The sequence below is a fragment of the Notolabrus celidotus genome, chromosome 24 (assembly GCF_009762535.1).
Source record: "Notolabrus celidotus isolate fNotCel1 chromosome 24, fNotCel1.pri, whole genome shotgun sequence".
NCBI classification, from domain to species: Eukaryota; Metazoa; Chordata; class Actinopteri; order Labriformes; family Labridae; genus Notolabrus; species Notolabrus celidotus.
Genome location: NC_048295.1, coordinates 9,026,402 through 9,051,584, shown reverse-complemented (window position 1 = coordinate 9,051,584; position 25,183 = coordinate 9,026,402). Strand labels below are relative to the sequence as shown.

The following is a 25,183-nucleotide window of genomic DNA, read 5'->3' as shown; positions in this document are numbered from 1 at the left end:
AATGGAATTTAAATTAAATAGAAGTAAGAAGTATAATAATAATAATAATAATAATAATACATTTTATTTAAAAGCACCTTTCTCAACACTCAAGGTCACTTTACAGAAATATTAAAACACAATAAATAAAACAACGTGATAAAATAAATAAAAAACAACAAGCAGAGTAACACCTGGTTAAAATGAAGCAGAGAAATTAGACAGAGAATGCAGTTTGAATATTTATGAATAATTTGTGTTAAAAACATTAGGCTTAACATAATTAATAGACTTGAGTTTCTATGTAGGCTGTTTTTGCATATATTTATTTATTTGTTTATTTATTTTCAAAGATGTTTATTTTGATTTTTACACATTATATACAGAAGATCAATGTAAACAATTAAAGCAAGTGAAAGAAAGAAAAAAGGTGGATGGATTATTGAAAAAAACCCAATAAAGATAAATTATAATGAGTTAAAAATAATAAATAAGAAAATAAATAATGTTGAAATACAATAAAATAAATAGGTTAATATTAAAAAAATAAATAGGTGCAAAAGGTAAAAAAACAAACAAACATAATTTCAATGAAAAATAAAGCATTAGTCTTTGGTTTAAGAAGCCAGCTATAACATAAAGTTAAGCTTAACATAGGCTTTATAAGGTAAGTAGTGTATATATTGATAATTTGTACAAAGGCTAATAGGGTAAGCGTGATAAGGCAATGATATAACTTAGGGGAAGCTTAATAACAACACACAGTATTCCAATAACGCAGCTGTAACGCGTAACAGTAATCCATTACAATCCAGCCCTGCCTCTCCTCTCTCTCAGTCTACCGCTTTGTCTACGCATCCATGTGGGTTTCTCCCTCCTCAGTGTCGTCGCTGCGCCTCTCTCGGTGCGCCAGCCTCTCAGCCATTGGCCTCAGAGACCATCACTCTTCCTTTCACAACAATAGACCCCCACACACACACACGCACACACGCAAGCACACAGCCACTCACTTCTGCGCCGGCACAAACGCGCAGGGAAGCTTTCGAGGAGCGTCGGTGAGATGTTGGTGAAACTGCGGTCTGCCGACTCCTTTCTTTGCAGCTTCACATCGGCGAGGAGGAGCGCAGGGGAGCCACTGCGATGCGCTCAGACGGGGACGCGTCGGAGTTGAAATAAGGGAAGCAAAAGGAAGAGGGGGGAGATTTTTCCGGCGAGGATGACTGATTGGTGACAAAGAAAACGGGGAGCCCCTCTGGCTTCGGCTGCTAGAACTTGACGGAAGGCGATCAGGGGGACCTGCGTGCTCTGACTTGGACAGCCCAAGGTTTTTGATCATCTTTATTTTTGGAGGGGAACCATGCCTGTCCGGAGGGGTCACGTTGCGCCACAAAACACATTTTTGGGAGTAATTATCCGGAAATTCGAAGGACAAAGTGAGTACCTCTCTCCATGGTGCCTAGTGCTGCCTCTCTTTTGTGTCTGCATCCTGAATCCTCACAACAATTATCAGAAAATCGGCCTTCTTTTCCAACAACAAGGCGTGTGATGCAGATATGCCACAATATACTAATTCCATTTTCCTCCCTTTTTGATAAACTGCATGTCAGAGGTCCATTAAAAGTCATTATAAGTTAATTATCCTGCCACCTTATCAAGCTCTGGGGTTGTTTGATAGTAGTGCTGTACCCTTCTGCTCCAGTAGTTTAAAAAGCTACCAGAGAAGCACGGATTAAAGGATTTAATTACTTTCAGATCATATCCCCAAATACCTTCATTGCCAGTATTAAATCCTCCAGCTCTGTTTATTTTATCATGGATTATTGAGGTGCTGTGATGCTGCACACCTTGCTGGAGGCCTATTCAAAACAGTGCAAGATTAGGCTGTTTTCACATGAGTAAAAGAATCTGAAAATGTGGGGCAACTTGTTTATATTTCTGCAAAATGCATTCATGTATCATTGATTATGATGTTCCCATGATTCACCACACTAATAAATCCTCCCTCTTCTCTAATTCTGCCCCTCCACAGATAAGAAATTCATCATAGCCAATGCCCGGGTGCAGAACTGCGCTATCATCTACTGTAATGACGGCTTCTGCGAGATGACAGGCTTCTCCCGGCCGGACGTCATGCAGAAGCCGTGCACGTGCGACTTCCTGCACGGCGAGTTCACCACCCGGCACTCGGTGGCCCAGGTGGCCCAGGCTCTGCTGGGCTCGGAGGAGCGCAAGGTGGAGATCACCTACCACCGCAAGGATGGTGAGTGAAAAACGCACCACTGTGTCAGGTCTCCTTCTTATAACACTCAAGAGTGTGTACTTCATAAGACAGACCCACCTACAGGCGTGTTTTAAAACACACTCCAGGTACACTGTGGGTAATTTTTAGTTCTGAGGCAGCCCTATCTGGAGCATTTTGCAGCAAATCACAGAGTGCACCCATTTAGAACCCTGAGGGGGCGGAGAGAGCAGCTGTGCAGGTTTCCTTAGCCGTGAAGTCCAGTTCTGAAAGGATGCAGGCGCTGGGTGGCTGTGAGAGATGTTCATTAGCCTGTGCCGGATAGGGCACCCTGCAAAGGATGTAGCTCACTTCCCTGTAGACCGCTGAGAGGATAGTGAGGCGTTCACTCCTCCTGCTCCCAAAAAACAGCATCTCATCCGCAGCGTACGGCGTACTTACACACATCCTCCCTATATATGCGATAATCTTTTGGTGTGCATACGCTGCGTGAAAATACTTCAGGACTTGGCGTTGACAGCTGCTATTGTTTCAAGTGAAATTCAAACCAGTCGCATCCTTGTGCTCGTTCAGGGAGGGTTCATGCTTTGACCTTTCACAATGACATATGTGTTCAGATGATTAAGCCTTCTTGCATAACGTTCAGAGACCGGTGAGGTTTCACTTTGGCACAAATAGGGATTATAGTTTTATAAGCGTCATGTGCGCCTTGATGTTTATGTTCTCATTGTGTTTCATCTGAGGTGATCGTTAAAGGATGGTCGTGATTCTTTAATAAGGGGATGCATTAGGTACTCATAAGTTATTTATCACCTACAGAGGATAGCAGATCTGTTCGGAGAAGCTGACCAGAGTACTGATACGGAAGTTTGAGAAAGGCAGAGCAAAGAGGAATCAATATCAGTTTAGGGGAGCGGCATATTTTTGAGTATTTTTACACCTTGCTGTCAGACGGCCCTTTTTCTCCAGCATTACGTTTCCTCCAGTGTACAACTTCTGCAGTCCTACGAGCGCAGCACACTGATTCACACTGAATCAGAACTCAGGCTGGGATAAAACTTCTTCTTCCTTAAAGCACCAGTAAAGAACTTTTAACCGGTTATGAAACAGACTGAAATCAACAGCGGTGCCTCTTTATGAGTCACAAAAGCAAATGAGGACATAATAAACTACAATTAAAAATGTGATTTCCAGAAAAGTGATGTTTGGGGGTCGTAATTTGACAATTTCTGGCATTCACAGTGACATAATCTTTTTTCATTCACAAACCACAAACAGGAAAGAGAAGGAGAAGAAGGTGAGAAAATGCAAATTCATGGAAAATTGGCTTCAAGGAACAAAAACACAGGGATTGTTTGGCAGGGTTAAGCAAGGAGTGTGAGGTAACCTGCAATATATGCATAAAATATCTTAAAACTGGCATATATGGGTAATTATCCTACGCTTATGTGAGCTGCTGTATGTTGGGCTCTGTAAAACTTGTATTTTCCTTTGTTTGGGTCTCAAAAAGTCTCTAATTGGAATTGGAAAAGTATGCAGCAGCAACTTTGTCTTAACTCCACATTCAACACATCAACAGCTCCCTGTTTGCAGCACTAACTTTTTCTGAAGAGGGTTATGTAAACCGGAGTGAAATAAGACAGCTTGACACTTGCTGAAGAGCACTACTGAGTGTACCCGACCATGAGAAAAATAGAGATAAATGTGAAAATAAAACGACTCTTCAGACAACCACACAAGTTTCCCTCTCTTTCTGATCCCTTGTCTTTTCTAAAAGGTTCTCATCTTTGTATTTTGGTTAATCTTTGTTGCCATAATCACTTTTTAACATTTCTTGTATGTGTTACTACTTCTTTGATGGACTGCTGTCCCAAATAGCTATATAACTACAAAACCGCTAAGGGCCTGTGTCCACTAACAGCGTTTTTTCAGCACTTCTCACTGGAACTAACAGATGTGACGTCACAAAAGTTGTTGCATGACACTTTCCCTTAGCGGTGACTGTTAAGTATGTTTCTAAATGCTGTGTATGCTTCATATTCACTCAATCAGTGGCATTTTATAAAGAAACAGCAGCTTTATACCCAGAAATTGTACCCTTGAAATAAAGAGTGTGGTTATTATTTCCTCTGTACGCACCTTCACCATTAGTGTTGTTGTTTACGAAGCTGATATCAGAAATCCCGCCCCTTCTTGATTTTGATTGATTGGTGACATTGATGAGTGGTAAGTGCTGCCAGCAGTGGACACAGGCCCTAAACTGCATGCATACAAGAGTCTCACGGGTGGAAAAATAGCTAAGCCCATAGGGTACCCCAAGGGTGGCGATAAAAATCAGGTGACACAGGCGCCAGAACACTGAGCTGCATTGATTTTGAATTGAAAATAAGTGCTGCTAGCAGTGGACACAGGCCCTAACTGCATGGATGCATATGAGACTCTTAAGGGTGGTGAAATAACGTCAAAGGAAAGGCACTTTGATTACTTAGCAAACACTGAGATCGTTTTTTCAGTCGGGTCTTTTTTGGCACATTTTGTACCTTCTGTTTGTACTCCTCCATCATCATCCCTACCAACATGTCGATAAAACCTTGGGTTGTGTAAGTCACCTTAAGTTACCTTAAACAACCCTGCTGAAAACATCTACCTCTGTAATACTGCAGTGTGTGAGTTATTTCTCATCAAACGGATATCCACCAGCCTTACTTACGCCTCTCCCATAGGGTGCACCATTATTTCCTAACACTGCAGCAGTTTTTGTCAGGTTGAATGTTTTTTGTTTGTTGCAGCAGAACAGAAAAGGGAGGGCAGAAAAGACAAGAAATAATACTCTAGGTTTCTTATCTTGAGGAAGGGATAAACTTTATCTGTGCCCACAAACTGCTGGGTATTCTATCTGATAAAAAAACAAGATGCAGTCTGAGGGATTTGTTTTGACAGCTGATGTGTGACAGGAGCTGTGTATGCGTTTCTGTAAATCATACTCGGGCAGGTACAAGAGCACCCAGAGGGAGAGCGCTGACGCAGATTAGGTCAAAAAGGGTTTACAGAACAGTCACAAACGATAGTATCCTTGGAGACATAGTTGTGTGGGGTCAAAGGTTGAAAGTGTGCGATAAGGTTGGAGAGAGAAGCTTGAGGGAATAGACGGGAAAAGATGTCGGCTTCTTTTCTGAGTGGGCTTGCCTTTTTCTCTGGAGACTGCCGCCCATAGCTTCGGTGCATATTGTCCTTACTGAACTTTGAGGAGACTGAGGCTCAGTCAGTGCCGTGAATAACACAATTTCCCCGTGCCGCCCTGCGCTCGAGGTGACATCGTGCCCCTGTGATTGGAGTTTCAGCATGTCTTATTATGTTTGTCACACATTTCTCTCCCAGACGTGGACATCTCCTCTCTAATTCTTTTCTTCTCAGCTTCATTTCTCTGAGAAATTAAGAACTTCCTGCTACATTCAGCTGACAGCTTATAGTGACAAAATATTGGACATTCTATTTATAGTTTTCTGATAATGAGAATCCCTTATCAACAGACCAATGAAACCCTCTAGCATTACTACATTTACAACTGTATTTAGCATTTTAAGTAGGGCTGTCAAACCATTAACCCTTTAAAGCATGAGTAATTGCAGAATTTCTCATTTTTATTTTTTATTGAAGGATTTAAACCCAATTATTTTGCATTTAAAAACAGTTTAAAGCCAATATCAACAAATTAAAGCAATTCCTCTAAGTGTCTTCATTTAGGAATCAAACTAATGCAATTCAATTAACGTTATAATCTTCACTTTTTGATTTATTAGTCAAATAAATGCTGCACTGCAACACCAGTGTGCTCTCAAAACCATCACTTAAAGGGACGGGACTCCTTAAGAGTGCTTATTTTGTGTCATACAGTGTTTCTTTTTTAAAGATAACATTGTTTCACATTCAGAAATATGCAGGAGTGCATGTACAAAATGTTCAGCCAGTGTCAGGTGGTCATTTTGAGATAGTTTTTATCACTCACTCTCGTTTCACTCTCCAGGGATCCCTGGTTAATGCATCAGCACTCTCCATGAGCTCCAGTTTGGTTGCTTTCTCTGTTTCATACAGGGCCAGTATGCCTGAAACTACTGTCCCCTGCTAGGTAAGGCATATCACAACATGCCAACCTAAGGAAACCCCTTGGCCTGCAGCAGTTAACACCTTTGATTTTGTGTCATGGACCAATCTGTGGGGTCTCTCATGCTACAAAGTAGTGCTCTACATCAGCTGACACTTCCTCCTCTGTCAGCTGCAGAGGCACCAGTACGTCAATGCTGCTACACCAAAGAGCTCTACGACTACTTGCAAATGTTAGATTCTTCTTATGAAGTCAGGCCCTTATATTTCTTAAATAGAACACAGTGAAGCAAACATCTAAATCATTAAACTCTAGGACTTGATGGATTATCTCTGTCTGCTGATGCTGAAACTCCGGTATCGATGTGAGTATCGAACCTTCAAAAATTGATAGGTGCTCCCTCTTCCTCTGATTTTCTCCTGATTTATGGAAGTGTTTTCCAAACTCCCGATGCAGGAGCGATTCCCAGTTGTAAACTGTCTTGTGTAGCGTTATGTTGACCCCCCCTGGGATTAAATGTTGAACTAATTAAACTCAACAAAATGTTTGATCTCTGAAGGCTATCAGAGAATCTTGATTACATTTTCTGCAAACACTTAATCAAGTTAGGTCCATTATAGTTTAGAATGAAGTCCGTTCCTTCATGTTGGAGTGTTTTCATTTTGTCCTATCGGCCTGATAAAGGATTTAAGTACTTTAAAGTAGACCATAACCGGTCTGAAGCCATTCTTGGCCGGCGCATTGTCTGCCAAACCGTGCTGGGGGTTCAGTCGTCATCGATCTGCAGAGCAAACAGCTTTAATGAGGACACAAATACCTTCATGTTGCATTGATCTTCAAAACCGGTGCACTGGAGAGGGGGAATCAATGACGGACGAACGCCCTCCCCTCGACTCGCCGGCCCACGGGAGGCTTGAGTAAAAAGAGCTGGAGGGCTTCTGACTGTCGGACCCTGCAGCAGGGGAAAAGGCCTCATTACCATTCTGTGTGCCGGGCCTCTAATTACCTTAGTGTTTTCCTCTCACCTGACTCAGAGCTTCTCCAGGGAAGGTCATACACCTGTTTCAACAGGGCAGACTGCTCTTATAATCCCCTGTTTAAAACAAGCAAGTATAGCCGGACACTTTAATGAGACCGGAGATTATACTTTGGGAAGAATTTCTCTCTAGAGTTTTAATCACGTAATCAAGCGATACGGAAAGTTTTGTTTGTGTTGTTTAGAAAAACCTGCTCTGTACTTCGAGCATGTGTCACCATTTATTATCTTTGACTATGCAGCATGAAGTTGAAGGAAATGTGAAGAGGCAGGCAGCTCAAGTGAGAAAATAGAGATGCTTGTCGTAGTGCGGCTCTGAAAAGATTGTGGAAAGCAAAGTAGAAAAAGGACTCTATCGTTTTCGGTGTCTTGGCATTCCGTCGGCTCTCCTCCACACTTAGCTCTCAGCTCCTATCTGCTATCTCTAGTGCCTCCTTGTATTGGAATTCCCGGGGAAATGTCATTGCAGCAGGCTGATTGCTCTCCTCCCCGGTGGACCGCTGGGGGTTTCTGCGAGGCAATCTTCCCCTCTTTTAATCCCACGACCCCGGGTCTACATAAACGCATCACCCACTGTCCTTTACAGTCCGTGAAGGAGATTCCACTCGTCAGCACAATCTCTGGTACATTCTTAATGCTTTATGATTTGTGCCTTTGCTCGAGCGCTGGTCCTTTTTGCCTTCCGCTGCACATATCTCGATGACCTCTGCTGGAGCGGAGGCTGCCATTAAAGTGGCAAAAAGTTTGTTCCTGAAGTCCCGGAGCTTGACATTTAGATGCTGAGTTTGCTGCATCAAGGGGAGTCTTCTCATGTCATTCTGCTCCTTTCACAAACTCCTGTTCCTTTTCTCCAGCATGAATTTGTCTCTTTCTTAATTATCCACCTCGGTGTATTCTCCACAGAGTGCATTTTTCTTAAGGTGTCAACACCTTAAATGACAGAGTGATGCATTAGTGCCATTTTGCTTTGCTCTTTTGTCCTCATCCCACATGTTTATACCTTTTAGTTTTCACTCGTTGCCAACAGATAAAAAGCAAACCTGAGGATGCTGCAGTAGTCATTATGCTTAATGTAGCGTGGGAAAGATACAGAGACTGGTGTGGATTTGAGTTGTGTTTAAAAGAGACCACAGGCAGAAACCTTGTATCTCTGCATTTAATTATTTTTTCAAAAATGTATGTTCTTTGTCACCCTTAATGCATTTCAGTGGGCGTTAAAACATATCAGCCAATGGAAAATGTTCTGTTCAGTGTTTTGTTATTTAAAGACACAGGTTGTTTAATTTCCTGAAAAGCTGTAGTTTTGGAGATATGAGGTTTAGTCTGACATCAGCAATGTATCAGTTCTTTCAAAAAGTAGACCCATAGAAGGGGGGGAAAAAAATGGAAACAGGATGAAAATATTGATTCTTAAAGCGTGCACAAAGTGGTAAATGTTTGAAATATAGAAACACATTTTAAAAAGTTGTGTTCAGACCAGGCGGCAACTTCTGATATTAAAAAAGAAGCCACTGTCCAGGTGTGAAAAACTGCAGTTCCTCAAGTGTCCACTTGGCTGGCTCCAAAAGCCATGGAATCCCCATTAACACTCATGTTAAAACGCCCACTGTTACAGCAACCCAACCTTGCCCTTCCACATAGGCAAGTGGAAGGGCAGGGAGCTCCCAGAACAGAGCTGTACCGCCAAATTTCACTTACTGTATGCAAATAATTAATTCTGCAAGGATGGGTTGCTGTAAAAGTGGGAAAAAAAGCCATTGAATCTCCATTAACACTCATGTTAAAAAGCCCACTTTTACAGCAACCCATCCCTGCCTTTCCATGTACATATGTGGAAAGGCAGGGAGCTCCCAGAACAGAGCCATACTGCCAAATTTCACCAATTGCATGCAACTAATTATTTTGAGTGGTCCTGACTGAAACACTAGAAGCCACAGTTTCTGAAAACTCCTCCTGCTCCCCCTTCATGTCCTACCCAAAAGCCCCACATTGGGATAAGTAAAATGATATTTCCTCACCACTTTTGCTTCAAACTGGAAAAGTTAGAGCAGAAATCTTCAACATACTCTAATGGTGTTCCACTTAATTAGCTTCTGTCTGAACCACTCCATTATTTGCAGTAAATGCTGTAACATTTCCAAGTTGTAGGTTGGGTTCGTTTTCTTCTGGCAGGGTGTTGTATAAGATAGCCTCGAGGCCTCTTTAAATGCTAATGCTTCACTCTGTAATGAGACAATAAAACAGAGAGAAATTGGATTTGCGAGTTGAGACGATCTCTTCCTATCTGAAACAAATGCAAATTATGAAGCCAAGACAGCCTGGACCTTATTTACACCTGTTTGAATAATGCACTCCGGTTTTTAACTACAACTAATGCAGCAGCCAGTGCCTCTTCCTCTACTTAGTCTTTTACTTTTAATGAATGCATTCACCGCAAATTAACTCCCCATTCACAGAGAAAGTATTCAGACCTACTTGTTGCAACGACAGCTTCAGGACTCACCCGGTAAAAAATAAATGCTTGTAATTGACGCGGCAGCCGCTCCTTCTGCCTCAGTCATTCAAAGAGAAAAATCTCAGCGTCTTGCTCTTCAAGCTAAAGAGCTGCCTCTTAAGGTCCTCTGTGTATAAAGAAATCCATAAGCTCACTACATGGTAAAAAGCTCCCACTTGCAAATAGCAAATGAGACTGAGAATGTCACGCTATAAATAGATTCAAGTTGTGCTTCAGTGATGCTCACTCGGATTACAGCGGGTTTTTTTCTTGCTGGCATTTTAAATGAAGTATATGATGAATATAATAACAGCACACTCTGTGGACCGGGAAGTTACACTTGAAGTCATGTGTGTAATGGAAATGTAACCACTAGACCTCCTTATGGATTAACCATGCTTTCACTGATTTAACATATACATCTCAGGACTTAATCTTGAACGCAACCCAAACATGAAGATAGACGGGGACTAATGGGCAGCGAGAGCAAGTGCATCATGAGGCTTATCAAGTGGCGTTTCCCGTCACTGGTGTTTCATTAAACTTGGGCCACAACACTCTGGTGAGGCTCAACAGTCCGCTCCGGTGTCCCAGGATTACACCGTTGATGCTTCAGGGATTCCATGGGTCATATCAGAGGTTCCCAAAATAAATGGCATGGGCATCTGGATTCTGGAATAGGCTACACACTGTAAACACCCCAAGTCACCTCACACAGCAGCAGCTACAGGCTGGGTTACGAGAGGTAGCCAACTGTGAGAGAGTCAAACATCGGCAAATACTAGCGAATGGTGCAAGTTTCATCTTTGTCCTCAAACGCAAGTATTGGTAGGCTGCTGAGTCACACAACGACTCGCTCACTTCTCATGATCACTTAGATAACAAGATAAATCTGTCAGACATCCATCTGTCAGAAATTACTGTGATGTTACTCCCTCAAAGCTGATTTTTTAATCCCTTATGTGTCTTTTTGACAGACAGTTTTTCCTTCAGTTGGTGTGCATCCCTCTTAAGAACAACAAGTTACCACTGAATGAGGCTCTTAAGCCCCAGAGGAAGCCACACATGATGACCGAAGATAACTGGACTCTGGTCATTTGCCTCCAGCAGCTTCGGTTCGGTGCTTTGACTCTGGGATTGTAACCGCTCTCCGTGAAAAAACCCAATTCTTGTACATCGACTGCTGTGCAAACAAGATAAGCTCTTATTCTGTTTCGCCTGCAGTCTCTCTCCCACATCCGAAGGGTTCAGCTGTGTTTGCGAGCGTCGAGTGGACAGCTTGTGTCTGTGGAAGACATATGCATGAGGGGAGATAGAGGGAAATGAAGGAGAAGAGCAGATGTTGGGGAGGAGAGGGAAAAAGGAAGGATTCAAAGACAAAATTTGGCTTGTAAATGAGACAAAGGGAGAGGGGGAAAGTAGATTTCGGTGTGAGTGAGGGAGAGGAATCAGGTGGAGCTCCGTATCAGATTGGACAACCTCTTGAATCGGGAAGCTGCTTCAATCACAGCTGGCCCTGGCTCCGTCTGCAGCACCCTCTGTCCGTCTCTCTGCAGTAACTCGAGTGCCCAACACGCACTAAACCCATAAAGGGTGAAATAAATGAAGGAGTTCCTCGGCAAATGGGGTGTGACTTTGAATACGGCCGCTCGGCTCGCTCTCATCACTTCTCATGAGCCTGAGAGAAAGCAGCGTAATGAGCAAGCCCCCCGCTCTCAATCTAAAGTGACACGGACAGATGCACGTTGTAGGAAAGGCTTCGATTTCCACTACGCTCATGCCTCACGGAGGATCTCATCTATAACCGGTCTCATTGGCCTCTCAGGGCTGCCGGCGAAGAAGAAGAAGAGGCTCCTGGATTGCAGAGTGGTCATTTACAAGAAAAGCACATTTATCGCCTCTCTGCTCGATTGTTGCCGTTAGAAACCTGAGTGATGTAGAACGGACAATAAAGGAGACTGTTTTCACCTTGTTGGTGCTCTCTTCAGATGCATCTCTCCGTCTGTCACACCTCGTGCCTTTAATAGAAAAAGTTCTGATGTTCTCTGCAGGAAAGTGTTGTCCTGGAAACAGCTGAGAGGGCCATGATATATCATTACACCTCTCAAATTCGTCCTGGCACGTCTGCCTTTGGGGCTCAAAGCTGGAGAAGATAACCGACGACAGGGACTGATTGTGTGAATTCATGCCAGTCGTTCACATGGTGCTGAAAATGCATCAAAAACGTGATTCTGAATCAGTTCATAAGCTGGTATCATGAATGCAGAGCAGTTTGACTTGATGCAGGTGCATCAGATGACGCTTTATCATTACACTGCTTGCTCTTTTAGCTGATCAGGTTTGCGTCCTTTCAAAATAAAAGCGTGCCTGGCACCAAATCAGGGATTCATCTGACTTAGTAAGACTGCAATTCCTTAAGCGACCACTTGAGGCTGACACTTATGTTATGATGATATAAAGGGTCATAGTCCTGCATAATCAGGGGCACAGCTGAGTTGACAGACAGGTGCGTGTGTTGTACATGTTTGCCTGGAGCATCCACATCATCCTCTTTTTATAGGATGATTCGAAAGGTAGGTTGAGTCAGCATCCCCAGAATGGTGCACGCCATCGCTGGGCTTCAGGATCAGGGTCAGGATAGAGTCGAGGGGCGATAGGGGGCAGAAACACAAAATCAAAGCTTGAAAAATAACAGCTGTTGAGCGTACTCTGAGGTGCTTTCACCCCTTGAAAAACAACATCACGAACCAAGAACTGTGACTTGTAACTTGACTCTGTGACCCCAGGCTTCAAAGTTTGGGACTCTGAGAACAGTATCTTTTATCAGGCATAGTTTTTCACTACAGTCAACTGAACTCCCCTTTTTTTTCGTGGTACCCTTCAGGGTCCTTTTCCACTTAAGTAGCCGTGCTAGTTCTCAGCTGATGCTCATGCTGGTTCATGAGAAACTTCCAAGAACCAGTTTGCTATTCCACAGACACCCTGCCCCTCAGCCCCTGATGTAAGCTCAGCAAGGATTTGGTGCCACTTTTGGAGCTCTTTTCCTACTTTAGGGACAGTTCTGTGATGGTCGACACACAAAGAATTGGTTCCAGATGAGGCACTGGTTCCAAGCCAGCCTTGGAACTGTGTTGGTGGGAAAGGGGTATTTAGGCACTTTGAGGTACCTTGTTCCTTCATGTTAAGGCTCAAAGAGTCATGACAGGGTGTTGGTGTTTAGCAGCTTTAAGTCTGAATAGGCAGACAAACAGATATTTTCAGAATAAAACATAAAACAACCGTCACTTAATGACTCATGCAAAACCCGCTAAAACAACTAAGCATAAAGAACCTGCTAAATCAAATGAAATGCAGCGACTTCAATTAGAAACGTCTTTGAAAAGGTTAGATTTTAAATTCATGGACCCTTGCTTTTGCTTTTGCTTTTTGGGTCACTCTGATCAATAAGTCGTTCCTCCAGGCTCTCTCTCTTTCTATTGTTCCCCCGTGTGCCTCATTCGTCTTCATGGTTGTACATCTTAACATTATTCTCTCTTCAGTCATCCAGACAAGTTGAATGGAGTTCAAGGCTGCTCTGAAAAGGTTATTAAAAAGATGTTTATGCTTTCAAAATAAAATCCCGACACTCGTAGAGAAATCTGATCACTCTTTTCCTGTCACTGAAATTTGAGTGTAATAATTGGCAGCGTTTCTTCTGACTAATATCCCTTGAAGTAATAAAAATTAGGTTTCAGTCGCAGCATTTATCCACAAAATAAGCGTACAAAGAAGATTTAAAAACCTGCTGTGGGTATCATATCAGCAGCCAGCCATGTGTACAATATTTAATGATTACCCGGATCAACCAAACATACCAGTTTAACCTCTGCTTGTTCTTATGAAATCTATTTCCCAGCCGTGCTCTGCTGGCACCGCGCCAGAGTCTAAATATAGGTCACTCCCATGTTGGATGTATGGATTAAGCCCACACACACGCTACCATTATGTGATGGCATTACCACAAACAGACAGTAAACAGTCTGACAGCACATACACCCCCCCTTCCCCCAACCAGCACCGCGCTCTGCTGCTCCCCCTCCCCTCCCTCCAGTGGCTCCTCTAACTCCAGCCATACCAACAGAACAACACCCGGTCTCACCCAACTTCCCCGAGCGATGGAGGATATGATTCATCCATGTGATGAGCTGTATCTGAGCAATACAGATTATTTCCCCAGATTATATAGCAGTTTTTGTTTTAATGCGAGAATCCTAGAGGGACTCACGCGAGCGCACTTAAGAGGTTTATTGTAAACATACTCATTCAGCCCCTCCGCCCCGCTCTTCAGTGGAGCACTCATATTTATCAGTATGTGATTTCCAGCCGTGATCCCTGCTTTGCGTTCATTCACAGATTGGATATGAGTACATCTGTGAATGAGGAGCCATTCATTTTTCCCCCCTCTCTCTCTCTCTCTCTCTCAGGCTCCTTCATTCATCAGATCACGTGCTAGCTTCATTGTTATGCTCATGTGGGCGTCTGTTTTACATTTGGTCAGTTTCCAGATGTACTTGTGTAATAAAGCGCTCATAAAAACGCCATTTAATTCACATTTCCTGCACAAAGTACGCCCTTGAATCACCTCCCTTCCACAGGGTTGATTTTTCTTGAATATCCCTGCATTCGACCTTTTGGTGAAAGTCTACATTCACAAATTAGCCCATTATTGGTCGCTGAACATAAATGCCAGGCAGAGGTCAGCACCCCGTATCAACCCCAGACTCACTTTCATGGAGATTGAATCAGAAGCCCTCAGAGTCTGATGGGACACCTGCAGATTATCAAACCGCTGCACCACGATGATCTTCCTCAGACACAAAAACTCACATGGTTATCCACTTCTCTTCTACCACACACCGGCAGATATTTATGCATATCGCCGACTTCTTGACAATATGAGAAAAGTAATTTAGTACCACCGTGCTGCGATGAGACAGAAGTGACAGGAACCGCTTTAACACAAAAGCTTTTACAGGGAGCTCTAATCGAATTTGCTTCAGCATCTGCAGGAGCACTTACGCTACATCCCAGTGAGGGTGTAATTGCCTTAGCTTGTTTCTGTCAGGCCGTCTCGTCAGGCTTTGTCGGGGCCTCAGATGATGAGATGTGCGTTACATTGTTTAGAAGACGTCTGTAGTAGAAGTGGGGAGGGGGCTGATTCACGTCAGAATTGCAATCATAATTTCTGCAATTTTGAATCAACTCAAGGCTTTACAAAATAATAGGTTTGGTCTGTTTTGGTAGAATTGCCTCATCATGTCATCTGGGTAACATCGTATCCTATACTACCCTGGGATTCCCACCCTGAATTACTCAAGTAAAGACTCAGTTATCTCCACATATCTGTGAGTTAAGAAGCTAAATCATGCACAGAGATTAAGTGAGTGTTGTATTTTAAGGGTTATGAAATCCAGCCCAAACACCCTTTTAGTGAGCGTGAACACAAAAACCACACAAGCCCTTTAAAAACACCAGCAAACTTGAAAGCCACTAATTAGCTGTAGCCGGAATAATCCAAACACTCATGTACATCAGTTTAATTGGCTTTTGATTACATTTCTATGGTTCTGTTTTTCTGTTTTGGCCGTCTGATAAGGGCTCCATTTGTGTTTGGAAACATAAAAAGTCTGAGACATGTTTTGTACATAAAAAAGAAAAACTTTGTGTGTTTTTGAAGATAGCAGCGCTTCAGAAGTCCACTTTTATTTCCCCAACACGTCTGATCAATTTGCTTTTTGTCTCTTGCTGAACCATCTGTCAAGTCCTCCTCTTTTCTTCCACATTTGTTATGATAAACAGAGTATTTATGGCACTGTCACAGCTTGCTGTTTGACAGAGAGTCCGCAGAGCCTTCCATCACCCACCATGATCTCACAGATAACCTTTTGCTGTGACACCGCACAGCGCCCAAAGCCTCAGACAGATTATTCCCGTTAATTCTGCCACGCTGCAAGGCTTTGTTGTATTCCATGAATTGCTTAGTTCTCGCTCCCCGGACCTTAGATTATCTCCTCAATCAGCTTCACAAACCGGGCTTCACAATTTAACAAAAAGTACAATTATATCTGAGTTAAAGGCGTTAATGTCTGAGTCCTTCTCATCACGTTCTCTTCCACATTGATTTTGTCTTTCTAGTTTACTACTTCAGGCAATACCAGCTGCCTCCACATCCTCAAAAGGCTGCAGTGGATCACTTTAAAACACCCACAGGTCCTATAGCTTCAGTCGAGGCTGTTGCACAATGACAACATGAGAGTAGAGATGCAGTAGTATGGATTGTTGATGCTGGATTTCTAGAACTGAAGATGAAGCCGTCTCTCAGTCTCGTGGTTTTTGTTCCAGTGGTTTAAATTTGAATGAGAACATTCTTCTTCTGCAAGGTGTCTCATTGTAATTGATACAAGTAGAGTCAACGTAATATATGGGCCACTGGAGTTACCTAACAGTGATATACCTCACTATGGGAGTCATAACTTCTGAAGCTCTGAATGAGTTTATAGATAAAATTGATTTTCTGTCACTGCAGTGAAAAAAATAGTGTTAGCTCCCTGTCCAGTAACAGTTACGATATGTTATGGTATGTTAAATTATGGTGTGTTAATTTAAGGTATGTTACATTACGATATGTTACAATACAATACATTATGTTACGATGCATCATCTTAGGATACGCTTTGCTAGGTTGTGTTATGTTACGTTAAGTTAATAATGACACGTTACGTCACGTTATGATACGCAACGCTGGGTTGCGTTTTGTTACAATAGTACGTTGCATTACATTGGGTTACCTTACATTAGGATATATAACAATTTGATACAATATGATACAATGATATTTTACAATACAATATGTTACGTAACTATGTGCTATGATATAACATAGAAGAATAAAATACGATACATGATTAATTGCCCACAGTAGTGATAATATCACAATACAATGTATCACAATTCATTCTTGGATAAGTTGGTTGAGATGCAGGATAATGATGTAATAATGAATCACAGTATGTGATTAACTGAAGAATAAAAAATGCCTCTTAAAGGTACAGTGCAGGATGAATGTGATCATCGCCCTGTGAGGAGTCAGGAGGTAAAGTGAGTTAAACTGGAAAATAATTGACCCCTTTCTCTAATACCCAAAAAGTAGCCGTGTGTCCCTCCTGGTTAAACTTCCCATTATCCTGTCAGATGTTGATGGATCAGCAGAATATAATAACACTTTATAACAATCTTTATTTCACTTTCCACTCTGAGCAATACATCAAGTGAAAGTGTCTGCAGTGTGGAAATGCTGAACGGAGCGAATGGGAGCTTAGGAAGCAGCGTAAGGTTGGACATGCCATTGATTCTCCAGTCAATGAATGAACTTGTGTGTTGCAGTGATTTGACACATGACCTTTGGGTTACCACCAGGCCCTTCATGCCGGCTCTGATGATATTGTTTCCCTGGGGATAAAGTCTCCCTCCTGGATTAGAGAGCTGGCATCCGAGCTAAACAGCTCTCAGCTCTACGAGTGAATGTTCCCGCAGGAGAAGGGGAAAGGATCACATTTCCCAGGAATGGGAGGGGAAAAAATAAGCTGAAAGAAGGTCAATCATACGAGTTAACTTTTCTCTTTTTTATATCTTTATAATCTTCGCCTGGCTGTGTTTATTTTCATCTTTAAATTTTATTGTAAAGGTTGAGCAATTCTCAAGAGTGACCGCCAGATTGAGCAGCTTGTAAGAAGAGACACCGTCTTCACTCCGGGCTTCATGCCGTCAAAGAACGCTGACGTTGCGCTCACCTTTTTGATGTTAAGTCAAGGAGGACATGATGATAGTGCCGCAGAGATCAACTCAGGGTCAGAGAGCAGCCTGGATAAGTTGATACGCTGACAATTAGCCGTGTAAAGCCACACACGCTCCCCGCTGAGCGCTTTGACAGAGACAGAGAGAGAGAGAGCTGCAGGGCAACAATGAGGGAGATGTCACTGCAACCCCTCAAGCAGCGTTAGCTCCCTGCAGCTGGAGGCCTCGCTCACATCAGTGTCACTCATTCACACACACACACACACAAATAACTCTTGCACACATCCGCACACATGGCTATTAGTCCAGGGCAAGAGGCAGAGGCTGCAATTTAAAATGATTTCACTGGGATCCTGTTGGCAGCAGTCGCTCCAAATGAAGGTTATCAGGGCTCCCGTGTGCCACCATGCCATAATCACTGTCAGACACGACTAGTCAACAATGTGTGTGTGTGTGTGTGTGTGTATGTGTGTGTGTGTGTGAGAGAAGGAGAGAAAAGACACTTGAAGGATGGCATCTTAATCGCACTTTCTGGACGTCGTGTCCGCGTTAAAGCCGCCCCCTGTTGAGCTGCATTGTCTTAATTATTGATAGTGGAAATAGAATCTAATGAAATTTCCAGCGTGTTGAAACTGGAACTCCCCTCACCACACCGCAGCACACACACACACACACACACTCACACACTCTCAGCGATCCCTATTTGTTTAATAATTTAAGTTTCCTCAGTGATGTGCGAAATGTAGTGTGTAATAACAGTCAAAGAAATGTGGCTTTGCTTTGATGAAATAATGGAGCAGAAAATCTTTCCCACAGCGCTCAGTCATCTGTCCTCCCCTCTTTGGGCAAAACTGTAATTTGCACTAGCTTTAACTCGTATTATGATGTGTGAAACCAGCTTCAATCATCACACCAGCACACTGCTGCAGTCGTCTCATTGAGTGAGTCTTTCTGGGGTTGTTTGCTACACTTAGCAGTATTTCACGGTGACACGTTGTACTTTCTCCTACTTATATATCCTTAAAACTTTATACTTTGATTTCTACGTGCAAAAACACAATGCATTATTAAACATTATGGACCTTGCAGAATCACACAGGAGTTGGGAGCTGTATGTATTATATCTGCTCAGGTCTGTGGTGTACTGCAGTAAAACATGGTGGTGTGCATATAACAAAGATGTAACCTTTTGTTATTGTAAGCTCACTTTTGAAATGTAAAGACAATTTTAAAACCTTTAACTTTTATTAAATTCAAGTTCCTTTAATGCCGCAATTTTCGTGTTACTGTACTTCACTGTAGAAACGCAGCAATGTGGTGTTCACGAACGACTCAGTTCTTCAAGCCAGCTCTTGTTGACCAAAATCAATCAAGCTTTATTTATTTAACACCTTTCGAACACATCAAATGTGATATAGAGAACTTTAAAGCGATTGAAAATGAGAAAAAAAGAAAAATGAAACACAAAATCAGGACAAAACATGCTACATATAAAAAAATGCACACCAACAGCAATAAAGTGTGTAATTTAAGCTATTAATGAAAGAATTAGAGCATCAAAATGATGATAAGAATATAAATAGTTCAAATGAAAGTAAATAGAAAAGGATAATGTTAAAAAATAGTTCTATGAAGAGCCGTTTGGGAGTCGGTTCTCGCTTAGCCAAATGATCTGCATCACTAAAAAGAGCTGGACTTCCCATTGCTACAAGCTTCCACACTGAGGCTGCTTTTCCCTCAGACAGAAGGGTCCAAAATGGTAATTTAGTGGTTTTAGTAGTTAATAGTTTTACAGAAGAGTGATACACAGGTACCCCCTGTGACAGACACTGACATTCTGCAAACTAAAATTCCCTTGGACTTAAATTAGCTTGATAAGAACTGACTATAACAACAGAAAGCATGTTTGAGAAAAGTTTCTTTGACCTGTATTTCAGTTTTTAAGTTTGACCCATGTCCCATCTGTTTATATGGAGGAGGCAGGCTTTAGTACTTTAACTGCAGCCAATCACTTGAGGGAGCTCTAAGTGTTTTGGCTTCATTTTTATGGAGCTGACACGTCACCCATCGTTTAAAATAGTCTATCTACCTCTTCTAACTTTCTAACACACCATAAAAAGTTTTAGCTTTAAGCTGTGAGAAAAATGTTGTTGGAGTTAAAGTAAGAGTAAGAGAAATTGCAAATTACTTTTCTTCTCTAAATCGAATTGTTCCCCTATGTGAGTTAAAAGTTTAGTTGAAATAAGTGTTTTTCCTTTACACATTTCATTTCCAACTTTAAGAAAAGCTGTCTCCATTTAGATCCTAAATTGAATCGTTTTTTCCGAGTCAGGAGGGCTTTAATTTAGAAAGTGATCATAAAAAATTCATATAATTGAACATTAGTCGAGTTTTTCTGCCTCATATCCATAAAGATTCCCACGAAATCCTACACATCGCTGCCTCACTATTAATTTAGCAGACTGAAATGAAGGAGGGAAAAACGAGACCTTCAGCGCCGAGCAGCAGCGAGCTCTCAGCCTGAAAATGAGCTTGAACCGGCGCCACCTTTTATAAGGAGCCATTAATATAACTTCAGGAGGAGAATGTGGAGGCAAAGGGTGAGTGAACCCAGGTGAACAGGGAGGTAATTTCAAAGATGCGTGTGTGTGTGTGTGTGTATGTATGTGTGTGTGTGTGTGTGTGTGTGTGTTTTGGAGAGCTCAGTAATGAAGGCGCCACTCTGTGTGAACAGTTGGTCAGTGGTGAATCAGGGCAATATTAACGTGTCCTCAGGCGAACTTCCTCCTGATGTCCGACAGTGAGGCTGTTCTCAGTCCAAACTTCAAGGTCAAAGGAACCAGGAGAGATCAGAGGCGTTCAAAATCAGCCTTGATTGTTTTACAGTTTTATCTGTTTCTTTCCAATGAGCAGCGACTCTGACAGGAGCGTGGAGAGCACACATCTTTTAAAAGTGCTACCTGTGTCATCAATATTTCTGCCTGTCCGCCCCTGTGTCAGTAACTATTGCTGCCTCCAACTTACAGGTCACCACACTTTGCCATAAGTGTGCTGCTGCCACTTAAAGTAAACAGGATTGCAGGACAGGATGTTGCTCCCCTTGTCCTTGTCCGCATACAAGATGGTCTGGGCCCAGTAGCACCTCAGGTTGCTCTCTGCCTGCTAACGGTCACTATTTCCCCTTCTTCAAGTCCAGCCTGAAACAGGAAGTCATGTTTCAGCCACAGTGTCAACAGGCAGGGGTGAAATTGACCAATCAGAATCCAGTATTTAATACATATGGGTAATAAAAAATTTAGTGGAAAGGAAAACGTCCTTCAATCAGGCAGAAACCTCGAGCAGAACCAGACTCATCTGTAAACATCCACCAGACTACTTCTTATCTTTTAGTCCAGTTTAGTCAGAACACCATTAGGACCAGTGTTGATGAGTGTCCTAACGCCATTAAAGAGCCCCTCGGCATACTGTGACTTGGCATATTCTGTGTAGGCACGCTGCGCCGTCATCCTGCCGCGCCATCTGTGTAGCAGCAGATTACCAGGTAGCCCCGTTAATCCAGGTAGACTGCGAGGAAATGAAGCCGAGTGGAAAATGTTTCAATCGATAAGACCCACGTTTCCACTCAGGCTTAAGGCTTATTGCTTGACTTTGACACAGCAGGCCGGAGCAGCAACGCACTAGAATGCCACGCAGTAGGCTTATCAGGCCTGTTCCAAACACACGTCACAGTTTAGCTGGAGGAATTTTGAGATGTTTGTGTGGATGATTGGCACCTCCTGTGTTTTATTACCTCACATTCACCTTGCCAAAGTTTGAGATTGTTTGATTTCTCTTGCAAACTGCAAGTCAGCACTCTCCTTCCATCCATCATCCTCGGAGGATTAGAGACCAGGAATGAAAAAGATAGTTTCTGTTGTAGCTCGTCCATCCGTGAGTGTACGTCTGAGTTTGGGAAGGAGAGCGCTGAGTCAGGCTGTTTTTGAAAAGACAGAGGGTTTGGTTTTAAAGAAGAGGAAAAAGATGGCCTGATGTATCACACCCAGGATGCTTTGCTGTGTTTTGCTCCGCATGAATATTCAGATCAGAGATGCTCTGACTAAGGCTGTTTTAGTGTCTTTCAAAGGTGCATCCTCTCATTACGCTGCAGCATGTAAACCAGCTCCAGCGCCTGCATTTCAGATTTAGTTGGACAGAGAACATTCTGCTAATTAAGGCTGCCGGCAGCCTGTGCGTGAGCCGCTGTGTGTTTCTGTGTGTGAGCCGAACTGAGAATCAGTGATACTCATTAGTGTTTATGTGCGTGCGTTTGTGTGCAACTGAGAAATGTAAATGTTGTTTCTGTTTGCGGGTGTGTGCGTGTGTGTGTTTGTCTTTGACCCTCAGCTGAGGCAGGATATGCAGGCAGGCAGGCAGACAGGCACAAATTTGCATCTGCTGTAGCACCAGGGACGTGTTTGATCTGTCCGCTTATAACACGTCAGGTGGCCTCCCTGAGCTGCGATCTCATTTCTCAGGGAGAGAGACATGTGCAGGGAGTGTGAGAAAGAAAGGCTGAAGGTGGAACCAGAGAAGAAGTAACTGAAAAAGACTAATCTCTTTTTACAGATCCTTAATAAAAATGTAGAGTCTGTACTCAAGGGTGCAGATTTTCTGTACAGGATGAATTATGGTGTCTGTTTAGAGTGTGTTTTTAGTGTGTCTTTGTGGAGAGCAAAAGCAGGCAGAATTTCTCATATACCTTAAGTATGCCAGAGAGGCCTCTAGATTACTTACTATTTACAGTGAAACTGAGACTCGCCAGAAAGACATACAGTGTTTAGATATCCTTACTGCTGCAGCAAGAAAATCAAAAGGAAATCATATGGATGAAGTAACCCAGAAAAAAACCTTCTAAACCTAACCTTCTATTTACAGTGAAACTGAGACTAACCATAAAACCAATTTGTTAAAAATCCCTCAACTTCCTGAGAAGTGATGATCTGAACTCAATTCATCTAATTTTTATTTTTGCATTTGATTTATTTCCCACCTGAGGACAGAACCTACAAAGCTAAAAATGTTACATTCTCCATCATATTTTTGTCATTTTGAGTCAAACTTTGTGTAACTTACAATTTACAGTGAAGCTGAGACTCAACAAAGAAATAGCGGCGTATTTTGCAGACATTTCAGGAGGACAATCTTGACCTGCTTTTGGCCTGAACACACGGCCACTTGAGTTGCTAGTTGGGCTGTAAACAAGGCTGAACACAGAAAAAAAAAGCCCTGTCTGTAAATGGTTTATCACTAACTGCCTGCAACACCACAATACAAGGTAGCTGCTGTTCAAAGAGGCCTATATATTGTTGTGAGGTGATAGCAGACAGCTTCTGAGATTGGAAAAGGAGAAAAAATCAGGCCCAGAGTGGATTTAATAACAGTGAATGGAGAGAGAGGGATAGACAGACAAGGACATGGAAAGTACAAAGAAGAGGAGAGTAATAGAGGCAGATATTGAGCGGAGAGAAGTAAAGCATAATGGGAAACGGAGGGGAAAGCGAGGGGAAAATAACTCCTATTAACAGATTTATCTCGCCTCATTCTGTCGTGCCTCATCACACACTTCTGTTTGTGTCTGACAGTAATGGAAAAACGAAACAAGCCGCACTCTGACTCGGCTCAGCACAAGTGGAAACTGTCATTTTTACATTTAGATGCAGATTTTAAGAGCAAACACACGCAAGTCGAAGTGGAGGTTAATACAGAGAACACACACTTTCATCTCACACACACACACGTCCTCTTCTCATCCCTGTTCAGTCCAGACCACGTGCACTTTTCTTGAACTCGCTCTCTCTTTAAAATTCAAATTCATTTGCATGACATTTGGTTGTTAGCTGCAGTGTGCGACATGACAGAGCAGCACATGCATGAACAAAACATTTCTTAACCCTTTGATAACCAAACAGAATCCCTACAAACTCATTCTCATATTGATTTAGACGTCCATCCCCGTCCCTCTCCCTCCATAGAGCCTCCTCTCATTCTCATATCGCAACCAAGTCCGACCATTATACTTTCTAGAACATAATACTTTGCTGCAATGAATTATAGATGCCTATGGTTTCCAAGCGGCTTATTTTTAGAGTGCACGCATACATGTCCACACACACACACACACGACTCAGATTGCTTTACAAAGCTGGCTCCTCCTGAGGCATGCAGAGGTTACGCCGAGCACTCCGGAGTGTGTGTGTGTGTGTGGAGGAATGTGTGCCTGTGTTGCTTTTTGTCATTGGTGTTCAAGTGTGTACAAGATGAGTTAAACTTCTGAAGTCGGCCTTCTACACTTGACCTCTAATGCTGCTTTACACTAGAAAAAAATGTCCCTCTTGACTCGTCGTTTCATCTCAACTTGAGAGTTTTTTGGGGTGTTTTTTTTGTGTAGAGTCGTGCACCAAATCCTGTCAGGACTGGAAATCCAACCAAGCCAAACCTGCACCCCTTGAGTTTTAATTCCAACATTTTTAGCTTAAAACTGAAAATCCGCCAAATTTTAAAGGAACATTTCTCTCTTTTTTTATTTTTATTTTTTATGCAAGAGCTCTCCTCAATCTAACAGCAGGGAGATGATTATATTTCATCGGAGAACAATCATGCTGTTGCTTTGTGCCGCAGACAAATGAAACTAATATCCAACTTGGCAAAGTGAAGTTTGCTTGTCTCCTCTGTGCTCGTTTGTTTCCATGGAGACTGACGTGATGATTTCAATTTGAATCTGCAAAAATGGGATTCAAAAAGGAAGATGCTTATCACATCTTCTTTTTAAAATAAGCAACCTTTAAATAAGGTTAAAACACTGATTTTGAAGTTGAAATACATCGAAGGGGTTTTGTAGTGAAGAAAAATTATATAATTTGACTCTATGTTGGTCAAAGTGCATCCAGAGACAACTCCACCTGCAGTAGCAGTGTCTTTTGCATGTTATGAAAGACACAGGATGTACATTTTACTTCCCCCCGCCCTCTATTCACTCTGACCAAAACTAATGACTCCAGCCACTCCTCCTGACACTGATGTACTATTAGGGGCAGGTTACTGCTTAGCCCAGCGGAATCAGGGCCACCCGATACATAAATCAAACCCCAGCCTCGTGAAGCGGCCGCTATGTCACGTTACAGCACAAAAGGATTCCAGAGTCAGATGATACAGTGGGAGAGATATTAACGAGGACTGTACGTCTGCAGCTATTTGGCTTGAGTGGCAGGCATATTCGCGAGAGCCAGTGGAGGAAGAGCTGTGCGCAGCAGCATGTCTGTGCCCCCCCCCCCCCCCTCCCTCTCCCAGAAAAGAAGTGCTGTGGGCCGGGTGCCTGCTGGGCGAGCTATAAATAGCTTCCTGGTGACAGCAGGACTTAGAGCCGAGTGTGAGGGAGAGCATCTTCCAGAGATGTCCACGTTCATTATTTAAAACTTAATCTACATTTCATTTTCTACACCAGTAATCTTTGGCATGGCTCCC

The 25,183-nt window shown here is 42.6% G+C and overlaps 1 protein-coding gene across 6 annotated transcripts in view; it reads left to right on the top strand.

The window, feature by feature from the left end:
* kcnh7 (potassium channel, voltage gated eag related subfamily H, member 7) overlaps window positions 1-25,183 on the top strand; it is a 116,636-nt gene that overhangs the window by 51,288 nt on the left and 40,165 nt on the right. For 5 of the 6 annotated variants that reach the window (XM_034677624.1, XM_034677625.1, XM_034677627.1 and 2 more), the window contains 2 exons: window positions 1,081-1,412; window positions 2,009-2,239. In XM_034677624.1, the coding sequence (XP_034533515.1) occupies window positions 1,337-1,412; window positions 2,009-2,239 (307 nt within the window). In that variant the 5' untranslated portion in view covers window positions 1,081-1,336. The remainder of the gene's footprint in view (window positions 1-1,080; window positions 1,413-2,008; window positions 2,240-25,183) is intronic. The other variant, XM_034677630.1, reaches the window with a different exon arrangement.